Source organism: Fundulus heteroclitus, chromosome 10, assembly GCF_011125445.2.
Source record: "Fundulus heteroclitus isolate FHET01 chromosome 10, MU-UCD_Fhet_4.1, whole genome shotgun sequence".
Lineage (NCBI taxonomy): Eukaryota > Metazoa > Chordata > Actinopteri > Cyprinodontiformes > Fundulidae > Fundulus > Fundulus heteroclitus.
Window position 1 is genome coordinate 19957738 of NC_046370.1, and position 26458 is coordinate 19984195.

The 26458-nt window shown below is 38.3% G+C and overlaps 2 protein-coding genes across 14 annotated transcripts in view; both read left to right on the forward strand.

Annotated features, from left to right (window-relative positions):
• LOC118556027 (gastrula zinc finger protein XlCGF57.1-like) overlaps positions 1-11326 on the forward strand; it is a 28420-nt gene extending 17094 nt beyond the window's left edge. Inside the window, exon 3 of the mRNA XM_036142267.1 lies at positions 9304-11326. Within this exon, the coding sequence (XP_035998160.1) occupies positions 9304-10685 (1382 nt within the window). The 3' untranslated portion in view covers positions 10686-11326. The remainder of the gene's footprint in view (positions 1-9303) is intronic.
• The window catches only part of LOC110366528 (gastrula zinc finger protein XlCGF57.1-like), a 103751-nt gene that overhangs the window by 51221 nt on the left and 26072 nt on the right, over positions 1-26458 (forward strand). For 4 of the 13 annotated variants that reach the window (XM_036142250.1, XM_036142249.1, XM_036142247.1 and 1 more), the window contains one exon: positions 850-2489. The exons of 1 other annotated variant lie outside the window; for it this stretch is intronic. In XM_036142250.1, coding sequence (XP_035998143.1) covers positions 850-2435 — 1586 coding nt within the window. In that variant the 3' untranslated portion in view covers positions 2436-2489. Of the gene's footprint in view, positions 1-849; positions 2490-3712; positions 3977-4062; positions 4084-4179; positions 4347-14952; positions 15102-15271; positions 15432-18414; positions 20232-22415; positions 22974-23077; positions 23310-26458 lie in introns of those variants that run through there. 8 more of the 13 variants (XM_036142251.1, XM_036142253.1, XM_036142255.1 and 5 more) reach the window with 8 other exon arrangements.

The window sequence follows — 26458 nt, forward strand, 5'->3', positions numbered from 1 at the left end:
ATAGCTACAGCTCTGGGAAGGTCTCATGGGAAAGTACAGCTGTGCGGAAAGCAACAGTGACCCACAGTTTTGTAAACTCCATTATGCATTACTTCACTGGGAAACGTGACAAAGATGTGCTGTGTCTTGTTTAAAATATAGTACTCTCTAGTCTCCAAAGATTCCGAGCTTGAAAGGGGCAGAGTTAAACATGTCTGTGCAGCAACGCTTTTTTTCTGGGAGAATTAGCAATTTCTGATAGACAGTTAAATGGCATCTAGTGTGTTTAAAGTGCTGTAAAACCAAAAGTATTTGTGAAAATAATTTGAGACTTGATTTAGGAACATTAAAGCCTTCTCCTTGGAGTTATTTAGAAAACAAAAACATGACTGTTGTGTGGATGTGTAGTGAGAGCCAAGACAATGACATAGACAGCGGACTAATATCTTGTGAATGTTGTTAGCATCCTTACTGGTATAAACCCAACATAATTAAAGCTAAAATGTTCTTAACATAAAGTTAGTTCCATCAATTATCTGCAGATTACTGTGTCCACCAGTGAAATGTATGTATTAAAAAAAACTTACATATTGCCCCTATTCTTAATTTTTCCCTTGTAAAACAGTTTTCTGTCATGGATTGTAGTTTGGTGTTCTGCTCAACTGCCTGTTTTTTTGTACATGATGGGATCATTGAAATCAGAAATCAAATTCCTTGTCTGAACCCATAAATTTGGCAAAAAGTTGATTATGATTAATGTTTCAGGTATTGTTTTATATCTAAAGCAAATGGGTGCAAACTATATCCTTTCTAAATTATTTAATCATTGAAATAGTTTGCAAGCAGTCATTAATGTTTCAATGTCTCCAGTCCATCAGGTTTTGGTGATAAAAGAAAAGGTTCCGCTTGACTGGATCCCCAGTTTGGACCAGCAGGACCCAGAACCCCCCGATATGAAGGTGGAAGAAGAGGAACTGTGGAGCAGTCAGGAGGAAGAGCAGCTTACTGTGAAGATTGAGGGTAAAGAGATACCTCAGTTATCAGCACTTCATCACCTCAAAACTGAAGACAACAGAGAGACTGACGCTCCTACCAGTAGCTCAACTGAACAGATGGAAACAGAACCTGATGTACAGGACTATGGTGGACTAGAAGCAGACAGGAACCCAGCTCTAGTATCTTTGTCTCATCAAACCAAGAGGATTGTTCCAACAAGATATAAAACGTCTAAACTGTGTTCCATAATTGCATCTCAGATTGAAGGAAAAGCTGAAGAGAAACTATTTGGTTGCACTGTTTGTGACAAAAGATTTAAAAGTAAGGATTATGTCAAATTTCACATGATGGTTCACACTGGAAAGGTGAAACATAGCTGTGATCTTTGTGGTAAAGCATTTAGAGTAAAGAGTTCTCTTCAGACACATATGAGAGTCCACACTGGAGACAAACCATTTACTTGTGATATTTGCTGTAAAAAGTTTTATACAAAGACAAATCTTAAAGTTCACATGAAACTCCATTCCGTAGAAAAGCCTTTTTCCTGTGATATTTGTGGCACAGGATTAAAGACAAAGGAAAGGCTTAAGAAGCACATGTGGAAGCACAATGAACAGAAACCATTTGTTTGTGGTATTTGTAGTAAAAGGTTTTTACACAAAGAGAGTCTAAAAAGTCATTTACGCGTTCACACAGGCGAAAAAACCTTCATTTGTTCGCTTTGCTGTAAAGGATTTTCACTACCACAAGGTCTAAAGAGTCACATGCTTGTTCACACAAGAGAGAAACCATTTATTTGTAGTGTTTGTAGTAAAGGATTTTCACAAAGATGGGATCTAAACCGTCACATGTGTGTTCACACGGGCGAGAAACCGTTTATTTGTAGTGTTTGCAGTCAAGGATTTTCACTAAAAGAGACCCTACACCGTCACATGCGGGTTCACACTGGTGAGAAACCTTTTATTTGCAGTGTGTGCAGTCAAGGATTTTCACAAAAAGAGAGTCTAAAGAGTCACATGCGAGTCCACACTGGCGAGAAACCATTTGTTTGTCAAGTTTGCAGTAAAGGATTTTCACGGAAAGATAGTCTAAAGAGTCACATACGTGTTCACACAGGGGAAAAACCCTTTACCTGTCATGTTTGTAGTAAAAGATTTTCGCACTCTGCAGGACTGAAAACACACATGGCTGCTCACACCAAACAATTTAGATGTAGTGAATGTGGAAAATGTTTTGTAAAGGCAATATCGTTGGAACGACACATGAAACTTCATTCTGAGGACAGGCCATTTGGCTGCGATGTCTGTAAAAACAGATTTGAACTCAAGCGTAATCTTGAAAATCACATGAAAATCCATTCAGGAGAGAAACCACCTGTGTGTAGTGTTTCCTTTGAAGCTTTCTCACATCATGGAGTTCTGCAGAAACATGTACATAGTTATGAGGGCTGCAACTCATGATTATGATAGTAGACCAGGACTGAGCGATAACACACACACACAAAAAAAAAAAAATCAATTAAATTTTTTTCACTGTCCTTGCTTTACTCTGTCTGCACAACTCCTCAACTTTGCCAGGTTTTGTCAAGCACAACAGATATTTAGGAAATGGGATACTAATCTTTAGACATGATGATTAACAGTTGAACTTCACCATCAAAGTTATTGGTGTTATTACTTGTACCAGTTGTAGTAGTCGGTAATGGCAGATGGCCGTTCACACTAAGCCTGGTTTTGCTGGAGATGACTTCCTTCTAATGGGGAGAATATGTTAAAGCTCTATCAAAAAGTTTTAAAAGCTGTGTTTGGACTAATTTGACATATTTACTGTATGTTTTACTGTAAAGTGGCTTGTTGTGACAATGTTTATATATTGGTGCTATATAAATTACAGGAATGAATTTAATATGTCTGTAAGATTAAACATATGAAGATTAATTTGTTTGTGCCTATCTCCAGAGTTGGGGTACAGTATATCCTCATTTAATAGTTCAACCTGATGTCAGGAGATTACATATCTCATAGTGAGATCAAAACAACTTGCTGGTCCCCATTTAAAAATGTAATCTTGAATTTGTTTTCTATTGGGAAAGTTGTTATTTTTTTTAATGTACCGCTACTGGCACAAAGCAAAAATAAAGCAAAATCCTGTTAACTTGTCTGGTTTTCACAAGAAAATGTAAATTGTGTGTTGAAGACAAGGTGCTGGATTTGATTATACACATTTTGAGGTTTAATGAATTTATATCTTTATTACATATCATAGGTTAATCAGGAAAGACACTTAAAAGATTTTAGTCCAATCTTTTATTTTCGACTGAAACCCTATATTAGTTCATACCTTAGCAGAGGCATAATTATAGGAAATCCGATTACTACAATAAAGCATATGTGTTTTATTATCATGTTTGATTTTTAAAATAACAAAGTAATTTATTGCCATTTCATATCAAACCATATGGAGCCTGTCTGCCTTTGTAGTGCTGCTGAAGTTGATGAAGTCGTTTTCCTTCAGTGCCGTCTGGCTCCGAAGCAGCAGGGGGAGCTGTAGCAGTAGTAAGACATTATATTTGGATGTCTTTCTATTTATCCTCTTAATTTAAACTTTGGAAATCTTACAAATAGCTCACGTGTTTTAAACACAGTAGGGCATTGCCGTTTGTCAGTTAGTTAAAAGTATATATTTTTTTACGTCTTGAAGGCGTTTCTGTTTCAAAATTGAAGTACGTCCTGTGTATCACTTCCGCGTATAGCGGAGCTCCTCTTGTTGCGGTGTCTCTAGCCAGACGCCTCTCGAAAAATGCCTTAAATATGTTTTAACAATATTATAATAATCCTTAGCTGTCACAACAGCTTTGCAAATTCAAACTAAGTTCGTCCTCTGCATTCAACCCATCCCTTGCTCTGGCAGTCTGTGGGATTCAAACCGGGGAACTTGCCGGTTCCCTTGGACGCAGACGCTGCCCTTAAACCACTAGAACACTCATCTTTGCGTAAAACAGGTTTGTTACTTGATCTCAGACTTAGGTCGACTGTCTGTGTCAGGATGTCACTTTCATATGTTTGTTTGAACCTCTGATTGTTTTAGACCATTTTTGCTGCACACAATGTAAGTAGCCTTCATTAACAATCTGGACCATCAGCCTCGGTGGAGCTAAAGCTGCTAACAGCAGAGAATCAGTGTTTTTCTTTTTTAACGTTGAAGCTTTAAAAGTTCATGGTTTAGAGCTACAAGACGAGTCCAGATTCCGAGTTGATCAGACTGTGAGGAAGACTCCATGCTCCGTGGACACCTCCTCTAACCTTTGTTGTCCAGCTGAGGACCGAGAGACTGGGGACAGTTCCAGAGAGGACACAGAGCTGCTGACCAAGGTACCAGACTCTCTGCTCTGCAGCATCACTGCAGCTCTGCTGCGGTTTACATGCCCTGTTATTATTCTTCATCTGATCACATGCTGATTTGTGTCTGATTCCAGTTTTAGGGCGCAGAAAAAAACAGAAGATACAGGTTACATGACTGTAACCTTGATCTACTAGAGCAGGTGAAGGTTCCAGACCAGAACTGTAGGAAGGAGAATCTCAGGGAACAGAGGATGTCTGAGATGATGAAGGTTGAAGCAGACGACCCTGCGTGGCTGAGTTTGGGGCCTTCCATACCTGCAGCATCCTCATCAGAACTGGAGCAGGAACAAGACGACAAAGATCTCAGTAAGTGACACTTTTATTTGAGTAGAATTCATAAAATAAATTCTGGCTGTTGGTTATTTCAGTCCATCAAATCCCTGCATACATAATCCAGCAGCAGAAGTAGCTTCTAAACAGTCTAGGGCTGTAAAAAGTGATTATTTTAGTTATTGGGTATTCTGTCGATTGTTCTGACGATTAATAAAGTAATCAGAAAAAATAGAAATTAATGATAAAAGGCAAATAATTAACATTATTTTTTTGAATAATAAGGATTCATCTGTAGCTGAAAAAAAGTTCTAACATCAATATGCTAAAAGCTTAGCACCTCTGTAGTGAAAGTGGTCACAAACAATAAATGCAAAAGGTTTTGCTTGCCCATGCATTCTGGAGTTTTACTTTAAAAAGCATGATTTAATTTAAATATAACAGCACCCTTTTGGTGTACAAAAGGGCCAAGTTACACTCTTCTATTTTTTTCAGTCCATAAAGAGACACAATTTTTTTTTTACATTCATCAAAAAGGTAAATGGCTAATATAAATTCAGGAATCATAATTACTGTCTTTATTAAAACAATTCCTATGTTTAGTAGAATAGAAATACCTTTGTTGTACCCCAGTGGGGAAATTGGGGTGTGACAGTTGCAAAAACAGGTAGATAGAAGACACCAGACTTACACACAAGACTAAGCAATATGGAAAAAGCAAAATTTAAAGTTAAGCTGTACAACAGAAGAGACAGGCTTAGCAAAAAGGGAAAAATACAGCGGAATTATTTATAGATAATGAGGCATACTTAGATACAAATGAAATGTTATAATTAAAAAGAAGAAGAAAATTGAGTAGTCGGTTTCCAGAACGATGTAATATTTTTGGTCAAAGGTTTTGTTGCACAAATTCACAGAACAGAACCAAACTCTCCTCTAAATTTACACCTCTGATATGTTTCTGCAGGTATGTAGGGGAACCTGCTCTTAGTTATTTTCATTCAGTAGTGAAAGGCACTCTCCTCGCTAACTGATAATCACTGGCTGTCACTCAGGCCTAGTCCACAGATAGCAGGGTTTTTAAAAAAACAACAACGAATATCTCCCCTACACCATTTTGAACACTAATACCATACACACGGGAGGATTTTTAGAAAAGTTTTCATCCACACCAACCCGCAGAAATACGCCACTGAGCGTTTAAGTACTGTATAACGCCATTTATGTGTGGCTGAAAGGCATAACTGCATAAAATGTTTGTTTTTCCCAGATATCCTGCTACGTGTGGACTAGGCCTCAGTCTCTGTCACACATCTACAGACAAAAGGTGTTACATGCGCACACACGGCACACGATGAACGTGCACACTGCTGCAAGTTTGAGGGGATAGCTGTTTTAGTTCATGATGAATTGCTTTTAAACTTTACCTTTTACACGACATTGTAGGCTTATGAGAAGAAAATGTTTTCCCTCTCTGCACAGGCGGCTGGATTTTTAGGGGAAAAAAAAAGGTGTGAGCCAGGAAGCCACTCCGGTGTAGCCAGTTGTTGCAAGAGGAACAGCAACCAGCTCTATTAACCTCTACCTTGTAAACACAATTAATGGACAAGTCTGCTGATAATCGCTGATAATGATGGGGCCTGGAAACATTGCTGGAGGCCTGGAAGACAGTGCAGAGACAAAGCAGGATTTTATTTATTTTTTTACTTATTGTTTAATGTGACCAGTCGTCCCCGATTTCTGGGGACAGTCACCGTTTTGGAAGACCTGTCCCCTGCAAAAGCTGTACTTGGAAATGTCCCAGATCTTAACTTTTTATGGTAAACTGTAAATGGCCTGTACTTGTATAGCACCTTATCAAGTCCGAGGACCCCAAAGCAGTTTGCATTCAGTCATTCATGCACACGTTCACGGTGGTGAGCTACGTTTTGTAGCCACAACTGTCCGGGAGTAGACTGACAAAAACGAGGTTGCCATGTATCCAGGCCACCGTACCCTCTGCCCACCACCAACAGACTCCCCCAGCTCAAAGTGCTGGATAACCACTTTCTTGACCGATCAACGGCAGATGAGGCTACGGAGCATCTTCTCCTGCTCAAGAACAAACAACACGGGTGCCAGGGATGTGTTCTCTCCCCACTCCTCTTCTGTCTGTACAGTAATTACTACACATCTGCAGATCGGTCTGTGTATCTCCTGAAGTTTGCACCGATGACGTCACTGTCATCGGTCTGACCCAGGATGTTGATGAGACCGCATACAGACAGGAGGTGGATTGGCTAATCTGTTGATGCGCCCATAATCACCTGGAGTTAAACCCGCTAAAAAGAGTGGAGAGGACAGTGGACTTCAGGAGAACCCCACTCACTTTGCTCCCTCCCAGCTATTCTCAACAACACTGTCTACTGTGGATCACTTCTGGTTCCCTGGAACCACCCTATCTTGGGAACTGAGATGGTCCCCGCCCATCGGCCTTCTTTCAGATTGTGTCAAGCAAAGATTGCACTTCCTGTGGCAGCTCCAAAAGTACAACCATCCGCAGAAGCTATGGATCACTTTCTACACTGCCATCATCCAGTCTGTCTTTATCTCTGTGTGGTTCAGTTCATCCGCAAAACTAGACAGGTCCAAACTGCAATCAACAATTGGGCTTGAAAGGGGATGTAACAACTGCACTGCATTGTGGGACACCTGGGGATGTGGAAACGGGCTTTTGTTTCTTTCCACCGCCTGCATCCACAACATTGATTTTCTTTTCTCTCCTTTTGTTTTTAAAGTATTTGAAAACATGGTAGCAAACGTGCTGTGCTAATAACTATAACTTGGGAAAAAGAATGATGGGTTGAGATATTTCAGTTTTCCAGTGTGAAAGCAAAGCCAAAGAGTTTGGGTCGGTGAACTATAACAAAGAGACTCCGAATGGCCTGGATAGCAGCTGTGAGATGACCAAACCTCACTTTTCACTTCATATTCCAGTATGTGTGTGTCCTCACAGCATTATCAAACAAGTATCAATGTGCATGAGGGAAAAACTAAAATATTAGTTGCAAACAGAAGTATCACTGTACTTGAGGTTAACAAAATTGTTGCAATCACAAATAAAAAAGCAAATGATGTATTAAAGTGAGATGCAAATTCTAATAAATCTAAAGCAAAATATGGGATAAAACCAGTTTGAGAAAGGTTTAAAACATTTCAACTGTGCAGAGCATGTTTCCATCCTGATAGACAAGAGAAAAGCCAAACTGCCTCATATAAGATTTGCATGGCCTTGTGTGTGGGGTCCCCTGCCTTAGGACACTTGGTTTTCAACTTTCTTCCAGCATGCTCAGCAATGAGCTCATCCAAGTCTGTCTTTTTGGTCGCAGCAGTGGAGTAGTCAAGAGGTGTGCTGGGGCCGGTTCAACCTTCCTCAGTGCTTGAGTTAACATCCAGTATTCTGCCATCATGAGTGCATGCATTTTGTACCTCTCAGTTAGAATAATACCATAAAATACTTTACAAACTGAGTCCAGCCATGAGTGTGAGCTATGTTATGGTTTATGAAAATTCCCTGCTACATAAACAAATGAACCAATAAGTCCCTAAATATTTCCAACATAAATGCAGAGTGGATGCCAGGCTTAAAATAATTTTAATAAATTTGTCGGGCAAACACCATCGTGGAGAACCACTGTTAGGTGAAGGTGTGTCGTTTACATACCTCTAAAATTATGAGTTTAATGTTTAATTTGCGTTGTCCATGAGCCCTTAAAGAATTAGCAAGAATTATTTTGGATACTTCGCTAATATGAAGACTAACTCGATTGACAAGATAGAAAATAAGCTCAGCTTCTGAGAATGGGAGCAGGTCATGTATATCCTTTTTCCTGTTATCATGTTCATATAGATCAATCCCACCTAGATTTTTTTTCTAGATAACGACCCTTCAGAACAGGGTCTAGCTGGCCTCGGTACAGTCCATCGCCTTTCACTTTATCCGAATCAGCAATGTAAACAGAAGTCGAGCCCCATTAGAGCTGTAGAGAGAATAATCAGGAATGACCTCCCCTCCATTCAAGACCTGTACAGGTCCAGTGCCAGTAAAAGGGTAGTTAACATACCTGTGGGCCCAACACATCCTGGTCACAGGTTGTTCAGACTTTAACCTTCAGATCAGCGCTACAATGCACTGATGGCTAAAATTAGCCAACACAGAGTCAGTGTCTATCCTCAGAATATCTCTCTGATAAATACCTTACAGCCAGGGTTGTCAGCTACTCTGCAGAAAATAAGTTAATAAATCAAATTAATCAAATCATTAACTCAGCAGTTTTTTTTACCTCTTGTGTATATATATATGTACATATACATATATAAAAAGTATGTATGCAAAATAACCTCTTGCACATACTGCCCTTGCTCTTAAGTTTTCCCTGTGAAATGTTTTTTTCTGTTATAGATTGTAGTTTGCTATTGTGGTTGGCTGCCTTTTTTTACACAATGTGAGCATCAAATACCTTGATTGTACCCACAAAATTGGCGAATAAAGTTGATGCTTATTAATGTTTCAGGTATTGTTTCATATTTTAAGCAAAGGGATGCAAACCTTTTTGGATATTAATTATTTAATCATAATTTTTTTTGCAAGCTGTCATTAATGTTTCAATGTCTCCAGTCCATCAGGTTTTGGTGAAAACAGAAGAGGATCCTTGTGACTGGAGCCCCTGTCTGGACCAGCAGAACCCAGAAACCCCCCACATAAAGGAGGAGGATGAGGAACTGTGGATCAGTCAGGAGGAAGAACAGTTTACTGTGAAGACTGAGGATGAGGAGAAACTTCAGTTATCGGAGCTTCATCAGTTCAAAACAGAAGACAACAGACAGACTGAAGCTCCAACCAGCAGCTCAACTGAACACATGGAAACAGACATTAATACACAGCACTGTGGAGGACCAGAACCAGACAAGTATTCTGTCAAATTACAGATGAAGGTTCATACTGGAAAGGTGAAACATAGCTGTGATCTTTGTGGTAAAACATTTAAAGTAAAGAGTTACCTTCAGATACATATGAGAGTCCACACTGGAGAGAAACCATTTGCCTGTGATGTTTGCTGTAAAAAGTTTCATGCAAAGACAAATCTTAAAATTCACATGAAACTCCATTCAGTAGAAAACCCTTTTTCCTGTGATATTTGTGGCACAGGATTTAAGACGAAGGAAAGGCTTAAGAAGCACACGTGGAGCCACAATGGAGAGAAACCATTTGTTTGTGGTTTTTGTTGCAAAAGGTTTTTACTAAAAGAGAATCTAAGAAGTCATTTGCCTGTTCACACAGGAGAAAAACCATTCATTTGTTCGATTTGTAGTAAAGGATTTTCACGACTACAACGTCTAAAGATTCACATGCATGTTCACACAAGAGAGAAACCATTTATTTGTAATGTTTGCAGTCAAGGATTTTCACAAAAAGAGAGCCTGAAAACTCACACGCGCATTCACACGGGCGAGAAACCGTTTGTTTGTAGTGTTTGCAGTCAAAATTTTTCACAAAAGGGAGATCTAAAGCGTCACATGCGCATTCACACAGGTGAGAAACCGTTTATTTGTAGTGTTTGCAGTAAAGGATTTTCACAAAAAGAGGTTCTGAAAAATCACATGCGTGTTCACACAGGAGAGAAACCATTTGTTTGTGATGTTTGCCGTAAAGGGTTCTCACAAAAAAGGAGTCTAAACAGTCACATGCGTGTTCACACAGGGGAAAAACCATTTACCTGTCATGTTTGTGATAAAAGATTTTCCCAGTCTGGAGGTATGAAGAGACACATGGCTGTACACACCAAACAATTTAACTGTAGCGAGTGTGGAAAATGTTTTGTAAAAGCAATATCATTGGAACGACACATGAGACTTCACTCTGAGGAGAGGCCATTTGGTTGTGATGTCTGTAAAAACAGATTTAAACTGAAATGTAATCTTGAAAGTCACATGAAAATCCATTCGGGAGAGAAACCATCTGTGTGTTGTTTATCCTGTGAAGCATTTTCACAACTTTGAGTTCTGCAGAAACATGAGGACTGCAGCTTATAATTATGTCGACAGTCGACCGGGACGGGACGATTTGACAAAAATATTAATGTCAATGACTCATGCCCACAACTCCAAAGTTACTTTTATTCTTCAATTTGACCTTGTAGATAAATGTTTTGTGCTGATAGAGCATGTTTTCAAAATATGTTAGGGTCACTGTTCCCTCAAAGCTGCGCACCTGCGCAATCGCGCACTGCATCTGGATTCAGAGTGCACAGCAAATCTATGCAGCGCAGAAAACAAAATCCAAGCTGAGGTGTAAACAAAATAATAATTAAGCAAGTTATTTTGTACCATTTAGCAATTCTGGTGAACTGGTGTTCCACGGTCCCACTCTGTGTGCGCCAGGTGCTGATCGGAGCACACCACTGATTGACAGGTGGGGCAGATGCATTTATAGTTGGGCAGGTGGCAGTGTGTTGGGATCTTCTTATCTGAGATCCTAAGTGCCATTTTTCAACCAATTTGGTTGGTTTTTGAGTGCTACACCTGCTGTTTGTTTCTGGAGCGCTGTTGCTCCGCTAGCATCCTGCAGTTGGAGTCCATTGCAGTGCACAGCTTCTGCTGATTTCAAACCAGCCTTGTTGTTCTACCTCCATTTTTGAAAAGCAACTCTGTTTATACGTTTCTTATTTTATCAGCATATGCCTGAGGACTACAACAATATATATAAATGGCTTTTACTTGTATACTGCTTTATCCTGACCGATGACCCCAAAGTGCTTTAGACTGGTCAGTAATTCACACATTCACACACACATTCACATCTTGACGGTGGTGAGCTACATTGTAGCCACAACTGCCCTAGAGCAGACTGACAGAAGCGAGGCTGCACAGTTCCACATGCTTGTGATAAGTCTCATTGCACAAAATGTAAATAAATGAATTGCAATAAAATTTTAACTCTGAAAGATGTACATTTCTCTCAGTTCTTCCCTAGCAGTACCCCTATGGTAGAAACCCAGATGAAAGGTTGTGCAGACTTTTATTCATTTATTCGAAGGGTGCTTAGTTATGTGTCATTAGCGCAAGCATGCTTATAATGAAGTTGATCTATGATTAAAGTCCGATATGGAGTGAAATTGAAAGTCTGAGAGGAATCATCATGCAGTTTGGTTGCATTTCACCACCTTACCATCTGCGTCATTTCAGGCCCCATTCTGTATGTACGCAGGCTTTATAAATGAGACCCCTGTTCTTCTTTATTTCCTAAACTGAAATCACTCTTCTCCTTTAGGAAAGATTTTATCTAGGTGTTTATCCAGGGATTGCTATTGGAGAAGCCCCAACATTCATAATGCACAGCAGAGTACGCACATAAATTGATGTAATCCATGATGCATTCTGATATGTCTCTATCAGTGTTTCCCCCAGAAAATCGGGTAGTCCCGGCGGTAGGTACTTTTTGGACCTCGTCTGTGCTGTAATTTGAATGTTATTTCATTCTCTATTTCAGCTGTTCTCCTGTTTCTTAAAAAGTCCTGTCCACTTCTTCTACTTGGCGCAGCAGTGGCTGAGAGGGAGAGAAACAGAAACAACCTTTGTTGTTTTTTATTGTTCTAGACAAAAAAGCATAACAAAGCATAACTTCACACGCAGTTATTCACTGAAGTAACACCAAACGTTGAACAAATTCAAAACAAGAAAAATGATAAATGCAAAAGCAACCAGGACATGAGAAACGATCCCATGTTCAGCTTGTACATCTGTCCTAATTCGAAAATGATTTACTCTGAACAGCAGTCTAAAAGTCTGTTAATCTAACACAAGATTTGGATTTTTGGTTTTGATAGACTGCTCCTCCTAATAAATCTTCCTCAGGAAAACAAACCATTCATGATCATATGGGTCAGTTTAATCTGTAAAATTAGCCCTTTTGGACATTTGTCGGGGTTTGTATCAAATACAATATGTGAAAACACCACAAAAATAAGTCTTGTTCTAACAAAACTTTGAGTCTTAGCTCTGTATTACACTCCCCATTGTTGCACTTTATTAATTGTACTTTGACATTTGTTTCCTCGTTTTACTCCATCCCTAACTTAATTTTCGTCACCATAGTTTCTTACATAATTACTATGAAAGAAGAGGTACATATGCTGAAATAAAAACTTGAAATTTGTTATAATTGGATTTTTTTTTTTTTTTTTTGCAGAGCTTGCTGTCAGTCGGACTTTTTTACAGTTGAGTCCCAAATCTGATGCATTCTGTTCTTTTGTTTCATCTTGTAATTGTACTGCTTGATCTGCTGAAACTTGTCTGACAGAACTCCCTGCCTTATTTATAGCTAAGATCGTAACTGTGTGCTTGTTGGGGTTGAATGAAAATGCTCAGTTGTGCCTTTGCTAAGATGTTCTTCTGACAGTGAGGCATTGTAACACTTTACAATTATTGTGTTCTTGAGGAAGAAAAGTGGGTACATTGGTGGTTTGCTAACACTTTTATAACAGATCTGAAATGTTTAATTTAAACTTAGCATTGCATTTATGTTACAGGTATATTTTAAAACTAAATATCAGCTCCTTCCTCCCACCAGCTCCCAACAAAAGCAAACTCAATCAATTGTTTAGATCCCTGCTGTTATATTTATATTCTTTCTCTATTTCACGTAAATAGACAGTTGCTTTTTGATACTGACAATTACATCCTGAGCAGGTGGTTGTCTCTCCATTTTTGAAGCTCGGGTCCTTCACCAGAGGCCTGGGAGCTTAAAGGTTCTTCTTAGGATCTTAGTTATTCCTAAGATTGCACTCTTCTGGACTGAGATGTCTGACGTCTCTCCAGGTATCTGTTGGAGCCACTTCTCCAGAGTGGAGGTTACTGCCCTGAGTGCTCTGATGACCACGGGCACTACTGCTGTCTTCACCTTCCAGCCTCTTTCTAGTTCTTCTCTGAGCCCTTGGTATTTCTCCAGTTTCTCGTGTTCTTTTTTCCTGATGTTTCCATCACTCAGGATGGCCACATCAATGACAACGTCTGTCCTCTGCTGCTTCTCAATGATCACAATGTTGGTTGGCCATTACCATTTTGTCTGTTTGTATCCCAAAGGATCTCTTAGCTCTGTTGTTCTCCACCACCTTGGTTAGGTGACTTCCATTTTGACCTGGGGGTCTCAAGTTGGTATTCTGAACAGATGTTTCTGTACACAATACCAGCCACTTGGTTGTGGCATTCCATGTATTCCTTCCCTGCTAGAATCCTACACCCTGCTATGAGATGCTGGATGGTTTTTGAGACCTCTTTGCATAGCCTGCACCTGGGATCTTGTGTTGTATGGTAGATCTATAGAAGGAAGGAAAACTGCTACTTTATTGACCCAGGAATGCTTCGACCCCTTCAAAGAGTTCAGAGAGCACGTGTTCTGTTTTCCTTTTTAAACACTTGCTGGTTGAAAAGAGGGTGGAGTTTGTTTGAATCCTAAAAATGGTTGCTAAGAAACAGCACAACATGGCCAGGGCTGCACTTAAAATGCGTTTTGAACATGTTGATAATTATCGACCAATATCATTTATATTTTATCGATATGCTTTTTTCTATATCGTCCAGCCCCAGTACAAACTTTAATAAACAGGAAATACGCAACAAGCGGAAATAAAAAAAAAAACGGTTTCCGCTATGAATCGGAGCGTGAAGTGAATACTGCGGATGCAAATTATGGTAATCTTGAAAACCGTTCATGTGTTTATATAAGTACCATGCAGTTCTGCTGTTTATCATTTAAATTAGAATTTATTTGTAAACTCTCTCTTTAACGCGTTTCCATTCGTAAGTGATGTACTTCCTGTTTATCACTTCCGCTTCTTGTGGAGCTTCTCTGGGTACGGTATCTGCAGCCAGACGCCTCGCGAAAAACGTCTTAAAAGTTGTTTTAAACAATATAATAATTATGTTTGTCATTGCCACTTTTTACATTCTAATGAAATCCGTCCTCTGCATTCAACCCATCCCTTGCTCAGCCTGTAGGATTCAAACCGTGGAACTTGCAGTCTCCCCTGGACGCAAGCGCCTCTCTTTAACCACTAGTTCACTCCCGGTTGCGTAAAACGGATCTCTCAGACTCAAGTCGACAATGTGCTTGAGGATGTCACTTTTATAGGTCAGTATGGACCTTTTTAAGCAGAAAATTAGCCTTCTGAATAATCTGGACTTTTAGGCTCGTTGGAGCTAAAGCTGCTAACAACAGAGACTTGATCAGTGACTTGATTATTTTAAGTTAAAGCCTTAAAAGTGGTTTAGAGCTACGAAACGAGTCCAGACTCCGAGTTGATCAGACTGTGTGAGGAAGACTCCATCCTCTGTGGACACCTCCTCTAGCCTTGTTGTCCAGCTGAGGACCGAGAGACTGGGGACAGTTGCAGAGAGGACACAGAGCTGCTGACCAAGGTACCAGACTCTCTGCTCTGCAGCATCACTTCAGCTCTGCTACTGTTTAACATTTTCTTTTAATACTCTTCATCTGATCAGATGCTGATTTGTGTCTGTTTTCTGTCTCAGGCAGCAGAAACGATGCAGGTTTAAATGACTGTAACCTTGATCTACTAAAACATGTGAAGGTTGCAAACAAAGATTGTGAAAGGAGAATCCCAGGTTTACAGAGGATGTCTGAGATGATGAAGGTTAAAGCAGAGGAGCCTGGAGGACCCAGTTTGGTGCCCGACTTACCTGTTGGATCCTCATCAGAACTGGAGCTGGAACAAAACAACAAAGATCTCAGTAAGTGACGCAGATTTGTTTGTGTATAATCAATAAAATAAACTCTGGCTGGTGGTTAGTATAAATCTGCTGTAGCGGGGGAAGTATTAAAGTGGTAAATATATGTATAAATATTTCAGCAAACATTGCAGCAGAGCCAGAGTATGCTCTCTGGACATATTTCTGACAGTGCTGTTTTGAAAAGGTCCTGTAGGGGAAGCCTACAGGACTCCAGCATACAGGCTCCTCCAGAAAAGGACACACCTTTTCCGACACTTCAGATAAGAATTCCTTTAATGTCCCTCAATGGGGAAATTCTGGTGTAACAGTAGCAAACACACACAATTATTAGTGATGAGAAGAAAAAAGAAAGAAAATCAAACTGTCTAATCTAAAGTTAGCTATGAAGAAAACACCATTAGTAGAATATAAAAGTAAATAAATAAATTAACAAAAGGAAAAACAGAGTTATTTGATAGAGGAAAAATACCTCCAGCCTATAGACCTAACACACGATAATAGAGTATGCAATATTTCCATATGTACAATTTCTATTACGTACAAAGTTTATACAATATGTACAATTGTATAATATGTATCATAGTCCAGCAGTATCCCAGCCAAGGCGTATGCAAGTTTCCTTAGCATCTGGGTACAGTGTAAACATGTATGATTTAAACAGATATTATGTTTGTTGGGAGCAGATAAGATTATAAAGTCTGACTGCTGCCGGGAGGAAAGATTGATGGAAGCGCTGCTTAGAGCATCTGGGACGCAGCAGTCTTTCACTAAATATCTCTCCAGCTCTGTAACAGCTTCATGCATGGGGTGGGAGACATTGTCCATCAGTGATGGGATTTTTCTTAAAGTCCTTTTGTCTCCCACCACCTGCACCGTGTCCAAGCAGAGATTTCAGGGAAATATCTTCTCCAAATAAAACTCTTTGAAACTTTTTGGATCATATATAATTTCCTTTCAAACTCACAAAAACTCAGTGTTAAGTTTCTTTCCCCAAGACACAGTACATCTTTTGCGTACGCAATACTTAAAAATCCCTATTCCACCAAAGTGAAAGAAATTAATTCCAACATTTTTAATGCTATATATCTTTCCAATGACTTCTTGCATCTCTATTTTAGGTTTGAGAGCAACCGTTGCTCATTTTGTGATGATGATATCGACACTACACACCGTTTATTTTTTCATTGTATGCATTCAGATGCATTTTGCATGCCTTTTTTGTAGTTGCACCCTAGAGTTTATCAGTTGGGGAAATTCTGTCTGAAGGACATTATATATGGTCTAATTTTGGAATGTGGGGAAATAAAACTCTTGGTGAACACAATTCTTATTCTTTGAAAATACCACATACACAAGTCCAAATTAAGAAAGTTGACTCCCGATTTACGTGTTTTTTTAATGAGTTTCTTACTTTTGTAAAAGCCCTTAAGATACTGTATGGTTTGTTTTTTAGATACGTTTTTTTTATGACTTTTCTCTCCTTACGGCTCCTATGCCTCTGTATATCTCATATATGGACAGTTTCCTTTTTTCTATGTCTTATTGTCTGTATAAGACTGTTCAATAAAGTTATGTAAAAAAAGAAAGGAAATCACAGCAAGTTACGCTAGTCAAGGCGCTGCTTGATGTTCCTTTTTCAAAGATAAAATTGTGGATTCTGACCGAACAGATGTGATAGCAGCAGCTATGTGTGCGTCGTCCTGCGCTGCCATGTTTATTTTGATTCGTCTGTAGACTTGGTAGCTCTTGCTTTCATCACAGCTGTATGTCCCGCCCTAAACCATAATGCTGTAACATGATTGGCCAACTCTCTCTGGGTTGCTTCTCGAGCGGTTGAGGGGAGAGTGGGACATGATATATTCTCCTGTTTTTGTGAACGTACAAATGCCACGAGAATTCAGCTTTCAGGCAAGGTTAGTGAATACCAGCCCAATTTACCTTTGATATAAGGATAATAGGTGATAATAGCTTTCTAACAGCAAACTCTGCACACATATGGCATCTTCAAATTAAATATTTTATTAACAGAAATAATTAAACTTCAAGTCAAACCTATTTCAATCAACAACTTTTCTTTGCTAGGCAAGTGATACCTAAAACTACCAAGCAAAATTCAAGATCAATGAAACTAAGGAACTGTGTACATAAAAAGAAGAAAATGGCAAATTAAAATTATTGAAAAACATCAACATAAAAATTATTCAATGACTTTCAGAGTTCAGTGAGGATCTTGAATTTAGAGAACCAAAGTTAATCTTGGAGAATTTGCAAGGAGGTCAAATTAGCTTAACTGATTTAGAACATTGTGTATGTGTTACACCCTTTAAACTCTGAGTTAGACAAAAACATCATTTGAGAAAATATTTTAATGAATAATTTGCTAAATAAAAATCAATAACCTTTAGGACACTTGATTTTTAATTAATGCAATTATTTCGCCATAAATAATTTTCCTTGTGCTTGTAATGGAAAAGGAGCTAATGAATGGACCAGGTAATAACCCATGTAAGTGCCCATGTTAAGTGATTAGTTTTGAAAGTATGGGGGTGGGAGTTTAGCAATCTTATGACATGTGGAATGAAGCTGTTTTGGAATCTGGCTGTTCTGCATTTGAAGCTGCTGAACCTTTGGCCAGAGGGCATCAGGGTGAACAGTCCATAATGGGGGTGGAATGTTGATGTTGAAGTTTCGTAGTAATGCTTATCTTTTATCATGACCTGGTACTACTATTCCACTGCTAAGTGCTTTTTCTGTATATTTTCTTATGTTCTGTTCATGTACAGCCCTTTGAATTGTCTTGTTACAGAAATGTGCTATACAAACGAACTTGCCTTGTCTCTCTACACATTTGCTGTCTGAGGCATAGTAGTCCTCAGACCAGACAGCGACGCAGTTGGTCAGACGTTGCTGTACCTTTTTGTATCTGAATTATATAATCATTAGAATTGTTTAAAAGTAGTGATTAATGTTTCAATGTCTCCAGTCCATCATGTTTTGGTAATAAAAGAAGAGGTGCCCCATGACTGGAGTCCTAGTTTGGACCAACTGGATCTAGAACACCCCCACATAAAAGAGGAAGAGGAGGCACAGTGTATCAGCCTGGAGGAAGAACAGCTCAATGTGAAGATTGAGGAGGAGAAACCTCAACTATCAGAGCTTAATCACGTCCAAACAGAAGACAGCAGAGAGACTAAAGCTCCAACCAGCAGCTCAACTGAACAGATGGAAACAAAACCTGATGGAGAGGACTGTGGAGGACCAGAACTGGACAGGAAACCAGATCCGGTATGTTTTTCTCATGAATCCGATATCATTGTTCCAAAAAGATGTAAAAGATGTAAACTGTGTTCCAAAGTCACGTCTGAGACTGAAGTAAAAGCTGGAGAGAGACCATTTGATTGCTTTGTTTGTGAAAAAAGATTTAAATGTAAGAATTTTGTCAAATTGCACATGGTGGTTCACACTGGAAAGGTGAAACATAGCTGTGATCTTTGTGGTAAAACATTTAGAATAAATAGTTCTCTTCAGACACATATGAGAGTCCACACAGGAGAAAAACCATTTGCCCGTGATGTTTGCTGTAAAAGGTTTCATGCAAAGACTAATCTTAAACTTCACATGAAGCTTCATTCAGTAAAAAATGCTTTTTCCTGTAGTATTTGTGGCACAGGATTTAAGACAAAAGAAAGGCTTAAGAAGCACATGTGGAGGCATAATGGAGAGAAACCATTTGTTTGTGGTACTTGTAGTACAAGGTTTTTATATAAAGAGAGTCTAAAAAATCATATGCGTTTTCACACAGGAGAAAAACCATTCATTTGTTTGCTTTGTGGTAAAGGATTTTCACAAAAAGGAAACCTGAAAACTCATATGGGTGTTCACACAGGCGAGAAACCATTTATTTGTAGTGTTTGCAGTCAAGGATTTTCAAGAAAATGGGATCTAAAGAGTCACATGAGTGTTCACACGGGAGAGAAACCAATTATTTGTAGTGTTTGCAGTCAAGGATTTTCACGAAAAAGTGATCTAAAACGTCACATGAGCATTCACGCGGGAGAGAAACTGTTTATTTGTAGTGTTTGCAGTCAAGGATTTTCACAAAAAGGGGATCTAAAAACTCATAGGCTTGTTCACACGGGGGAGAAACCATGTATTTGTAATGTTTGCAATCAAAGATTTTCACTAAAAGTGAGTCTAAAGCGTCACATGCGTGTTCACACGGGCGAGAAACCATTTATTTGTAGTGTTTGCAGTCAAAGATTTATACGAAAAGGGGATCTAAACAGTCACATGCACGTGCACACGGGTAAGAAACCGTTTATTTGTAGTGTTTGCAGTCAAGGATTTACGCGAAAATGGAGTCTGGAGAGTCACGTGCGTGTTCACACGGGTGAGAAACCATTTATTTGTAGTGTTTGCAGTAAAGGATTTTCACTAAAAAGCAGTCTAAATCGTCACCTTCTTGTTCACCTGGAGGAGAAGCCGTTTGTTTGTGATGTTTGTAATAAAGCATTTTCACAAAAAGGGCATCTAAATCGTCACATGCGTGTTCACACAGCGGAAAAACCAACAACCTGTCATGTTTGTGGTAAAGGATTTTCTAGCTTCAGAGGACTGAAAACACACATGACTGTTCACACCAAATAATTTAGCTGTAGTGAGTGTGGAAGATGTTTTGTAAAGACAATATCATTGAAGCGACAAACGAGACTACACTTTGAGGAGCGTTGCCTTAGTTGTGAGGTCTGTAAAAAAATGTGTGATCTTGAAAGTGGGAGTAAAAGCAGTTCAGGAGAGAAACCTGTTTGCTACATCCTCCCTGTAGCAATTTAACTGAAGCATTTTCACAACATGCAGTTTTGCAAAAAATCATTAATGGTCATGGGGGCTGCAACTAATGATTAATATGAAGTTAAAATTACGTTTTTAACTTTAGCGTTAAAGTTATTGATATTAGTTGTAATATTTTTCATCAATCCATCACACTCTCAGCAACATGCTCATAATGTATTCAGTAAGAAACCATATCTGTCAGGTATAAACTGCAGCCTGAAAACACAGGTCACTCAGCAATCAGACTGTTTATTATTCATATTTTTTTATAATTGTAGAAGAAATGTTCTACATTTCTTACCCCCACCACCACAAAGATACCTATTTTCTTCAATTTGACCTTGTTGATAAGTTATGTGCTAAAAGAGCTTTGCCAAAAACCGTTTGAAGCCTCAGCTCATCTCGTAACATCACTACTTTTTTGTGGTGTCCCAATACACACAAAGGAAATAAACATATTAACATAAATATGTGTAATTGCACTAACTTTGTGGGAGAAGCACTTTAGCAAAAATTCCATGGGTGCCAACAAATCCATCCATGATTGTATTTACCTCTTCTGAGTTGTATTCTTTAATGGTGAAAACTAAGAGTTGTTAGAGTATATCAAAGTAGAGCATTACTTGTCTTTCATTGTTCAGTGAGGAGAAAATAACTATTAGAGATTAGCAAATTAAACTTTATGGAGCATTTCAATCTTGTGTTGAAAATGAGGGTCCATTACATAAAGCATTTTAACACAGTTCTTCTTTTAGGGCATCTGGGGGTCAAACGTAGGAAGACTAGCTTGCGTCTACAAGTACAAATGTCCAGCTTCATGATGATCCTGCATGCTACAGAGCTGAATTGACAGCTGCTAATGAGCATCCATGTAGCAATTCTGTCTGATATCGAGCCATCACTGTGGTGCTTTCAGATGTATTTGTTGTGATGAAACATTGAAGTTGTCTTATTTGTCTTATAAATCCATTTTGATGAATAAACTTGATTGAATATCTGCCAATGTTTGTCTTCCTTCTTTGTGACTTTTTCAATTCAGACTGCTATTAAAACAACATGTGCTTCCATTACATCTCAGCAGAACCACAGGCACGTCACCTCCATGCCAAACTGCATTAATGCAGTAATTCATGCAAAAAGAGGCCCAACCAAGTACCTACTGGTTGCATAGAAATGAGCATAATTCTGTTTAAAATATTCTTTCTCTTAATGTTAAGTAATATTTAAATTTTTAAGACTGAAAATTTCATTGTAGACGGAACATATGAGATGAATTTTCACTCACTGAAATGAGTGAAAATTAATTTTTAACTTTTTCACAAATTTATAATTTGAGATACATCTGAGATGTATCCAAATCGTTGACTGGAGGCAGAGGTCTAACTGATCGCTACCAACACGCATTAAAAAGAAAATTGTAAATTTATTTAACAAGCTTAGTTTTGTATCTAGCAGAGACAGATAATTACTAGGTCATAGACGTAAAAATGTTTGAGTTATCAGTCCTCAACCAGCTGTGAAAACCCTGAACTTTCCCCTTCAGCTTTGCCCTGTAAATTGCCTGTTCTTCTATCAATGTGCAAGTGCAATGTTAAAACACTGAACTAAAGCATGTTAAATTACCCAAGAAAGCAAATTGAAATGGTGTGTGGAAGACAAGTTTCTGAATTCAAAAATACTTCAAAAATACACATGTTGAAGATCATATATATTTTTTTACAATTCATTTATAATTATAATTTATATCATTAATTTTGTAATTCCTTTAATATTATTATATTTAGTACACATCATACCCCCCCCCCCTTATTTTTTTAAAATAAGTAGGACTATGTAACGAGTAATTTATTGTCACTTCACATCTAAACGTGTATGTAGTGCAAGTTGTTAAAATCGTCTGCCATTTCCCTTCAGATTTCAGGAACGCCGTCTGGCTCCGCAGCAGATGGGGGCGCTGTAGCGATATTTTACTATTGCTTTTATATCTTATTTATCGTCTTCATTGTAAGTTTAGAAATTTTGCAAATGGGTCAAGTGTTTGTTAAGCACGATAGAGCTCTGCTGTTCGCCAGTTAAGTTATAATTTGTTTTTAAACTCTCTTTAAGGCGTTTCCATTCCAAAATTCATGTACTTCCTGTATATCACTTCCGCTTCTTGTGGAGCTCCTCTAGATGCGCTGTCTGCATCCAGACGCTTCTCGAAAAACCTCTTAAAACTGGTTTTCACTATTATTGTATGTTTAATTCTTGTTTCAGCTTTGTACATTCTAATGAAATCTGCCTTCTGCATTTAACCCATCCCTTGCTCAGGCACACTGGGGTGCAAACCGGGGCACCGGCAGCCCCTCCTGGATGCAGACGCCTAAATGCTTCAACCACTAGCTCACTCATGTTTGCGTAAAACCGGTCGGTAATTGATCTATCTAATTTATGTCGATAGTCTGCGTGAGGATGTGACTTTTACAAGTCTGTTTTGAACCCCTCAAAATAATATGCCTTCATTAGTATTCTGGACGATTAATAGTCCAGATTAGCCCCCGTGGAGCTAAAGTTGCTAACAACAGAGACTCATTCAGCCCAGACTCCGAGCTGATCAGACTGTGTGAGGAAGACTCCATCCTCTGTGGACTCCTCCTCTGACCTTGTTGTCCACCTGAGGACCGAGAGACTGGGGACAGTTCCAGAGAGGACACAGAGCTGCTGACCAAGGTACCAGACTCTCTGCTCTGCAGCATCACTGCAGCTCTGCTATGATTTACATTTTCTGTTAATACTCCTTATCTGATCAGATGCTGATTTGTGTCTGATTCCAGTTCCAGGACGCATAAAAACAGAAGATACAGGTTATATAACTTTAACCTTTATCTACTTGAATACGTGAAGGTTGCAAACAAAGATTGAAAAAAGCAGAATCCCAGGTGTGCAGAGGATGTCTGAGATGATGAAGGTTGAAGCAGAGGAGCCTGGAGGACTGAGTTCAGTGTCCTCCATACCTGCAGCCTCCTGCATCAGAACTGGAGCAGGAACAAGACAACAAAGATCTCAGTAAGTGACACACATTTGTTTGTGTAGAATCAATGAAATAAACTCTGGCTGGTTATTAAAGATCTGCTCTAGTAGGTAACGTAACAAAGTGATAAAGATATGTATATCCCAGCAATCATTGCAGCAGAACCAAAGTACGCTTTGGACTGATCAGTAGTCCATCAAAAGCCTGCATACATAATCCAACAGCAGAAATAGCTTCTAACCAGTCCAATTTTAAAACAATGGTGAAGCTTCTTGCTTGCATAATGAATTTTATCTACAAATTAAAGTCAGCTATTGAGTAAAAAGATTCTCAAAGTTAGCTTACTGACAGAAAGATCATTTACACCGTAAACCATGATTTTTATTTATGTTTCTGCAAGAAAATGTTAACTTCTAAATCTAGTGAGAATGGGCATTGGTTAATTGTGTTTTAGATCTTAACAAACACACTATTTTAGTTAATAGCAATGAATTTAATACCCCTGTTCTAGACAAACATTTGCTTTTAGAAATTTCTGAAAACATTGTCAGTTTCAAAACTTCCTATCCATCTACAAATATTATTACAGGAGGGGACTATAATTATAATGTGGTCGATTTCACATTGACCATATGTGAAATTTTTGTAAGCATTCTTACACTGCTTTGTTTCTTTATTTTTTGACTATTCTCATAATTTCCACACACAAAAAAAGAAAAAGAAGATCCCACCTGCCAAGAGGGGGTCACTAGTCTCTGGTCCTGTTATTTTGGTCTCGCAGGCTGAAAAGTTTGGGAAGCCTTGTCCTAGACTACAACTTCTTAATAAACGATAATGGTTATGTTTTGTTTCTTGATTTATACGAAGCCTTTGATTCTACTGAACATCAGTTTATCTTAACTGCTGAAAACTATTTGGCTTTGGCACCTCATTTAGACCTATTATAGAATCTATGAAGATACAAACGGGTCTGTCTCTATACCAGGTCGCACATCATCTCGGTTTAAAATAGAACACGTGAAACAAGGTTCCCAATCTACCCTTTTATTTTTGTCATAGGAGTAGAAACCCTTTTGATTTTATTTTATTTTTTTCAATTTCTTTAAGCAAAAATACAAGTAAGATTTACATTCAGATGTTAAGACATTTTAGTAGTGCTCAAAAGGAGTAGGTAGAAGTTCAAGAACTTATAAGAACCTACCCCCAATTACAATATTATTGTCATGTAACATATGCAGTCTTTTGATAAAAGGAGGCATTACAAATCAAAGCACAGTTACATGAATACAGTGTCTTATTTTGAAAGCAATTGTACAGAAGCAGATATCTAGTAGTAAGCTTACTTATCGAAAATGTTACAAATTATCACATTTAAATGTTTGGGTTACATGCATATTTTTTAAAGATGACATATTTATACCTGCTTTTAAATTGTCTTAGCGTGGTACTCCTTTTTATTTCTATATCTAACACAACACAACTCCTGCTTGGCTGAGCCCCGCACTTTTAAATGTGGTGTGAGCGCCACATCTTCGCAACACAAATTCTCCTCTCAAATTATAATTCTCTTCTCTACTGTTGAACATTTTTTGTATATTGCCAGGAAGTAGATCACGGCTTGCTTTGTACACTACAGCAAGAGTTTTAAATTTGATTAAGTCTTCAATTTTCATTATGTGAGATATACAGAATTCTTGTTTTGCTCCATCAGATGCTCTTGGAATGCCTTTACTCACCAGCCAAATGGCCAATGCTGCAACCATTCTTATCAATCATTCAACAGAAGTTCCAAGAGATTTTATATTTAGTTCATACTTTTTCCAATGCCTCAGGTTTGAACCACAATTTTACCAAATGTGAACTGATGCCAATTCATCACTCATTTAAATGAAGCGTATGGCATACCTATTAAATCTACTGTGAAATATGAATGAGGAGAACATGAGGAGGTACATTTAGAAAAATCTAAATGTACCTTTTGGCTAGAGAGTGTTTCAAGATGCATTTACCCAGCACATTATTTGGCTTTCTCGAACAGATCCATCAAAAAAAATTAATCAGGTGATTTTTGCCTATATTTGATGAAGAAGAAAAAAACACATTATGTTAAAGTATTATTAACCAAAAAATATGAGGAAGGGTCCTACAAGCTATTGACTTTGATTTTATGAACAGCACCCTTAAAATTAACTGGGTAAAATTAGGGCTGGGCGATAATTCAATAACAATATATATCGATCAATAATTTGAGGATAGAAAAAAAGGCTCAATAAAAAGTGCAATAGAATAACAGTTCCTCTTCCTTTTGCATTCTAGCCATGTAGGTTAATTTTACAGTCCTTACATCCTCCCAATCAATCACAAACGCAGACCTGGGAACCAAACTCCACCCCCTTGAAAGAGTTCAGAGAGCATGCTTTCGTTTTTTTTTTTTTTTTTTGGTAAAAAGTTGATTTAATAAAGGGTTGCGTTTGAATCCAGTGTTTGTTCTTTATCTAAAAATAGGTCGCCAAGCAACAGCATAAAATGGCCAGGGCTGCACTTAGAATATGTTTTGAAGTTTGAAAATTATCGATATCGATTAGTATTATTTCTATTTTATCAATATGCTTTTTTTCTATGTCGCCAGCCCTAGGTAAAATTATTTTTCATCAACAATAACCTTTGGAATCAAATTCCCAGGGAAAGTTTTAGGAGATTAGATAGTATCGAGTTCTTGATTAAGTGTGACTTCATGATTCAACTACTCCCTGTTAAATTATCACTTTTCTATGAACATGTTCTATTTTATTGGAAACTTCTGTATAACAATAATTTTACCCCTTATAATGTTCCAATATGGAATAATAGATATGTTACTTTTAGAAACAGATCATTATTTTACAGTGAATTGTTTGAAAAGAGCATTTGGTCTCCAATTCGCTTAGTTGATAATACAGACCATATCCTATCATACAATATCTGTCTTCATCCATCCATCCATCCATCCATCCATCTGGTGTAAATTGCATCTGGGGAGGGATCAGATGTTTCAAGCGCGTCATCCATACTAGTAAAGCAAAGTTAAGTAGATTCCTCCTAAATGCGTTTTTTTAGTTAAGCAGTCATTTAAAATGACCCAGGGCTCATTTTAAGGCCATGTAAAAACGCTTTTACCAAAAGCTTTGTGAGATATCGGTAACAC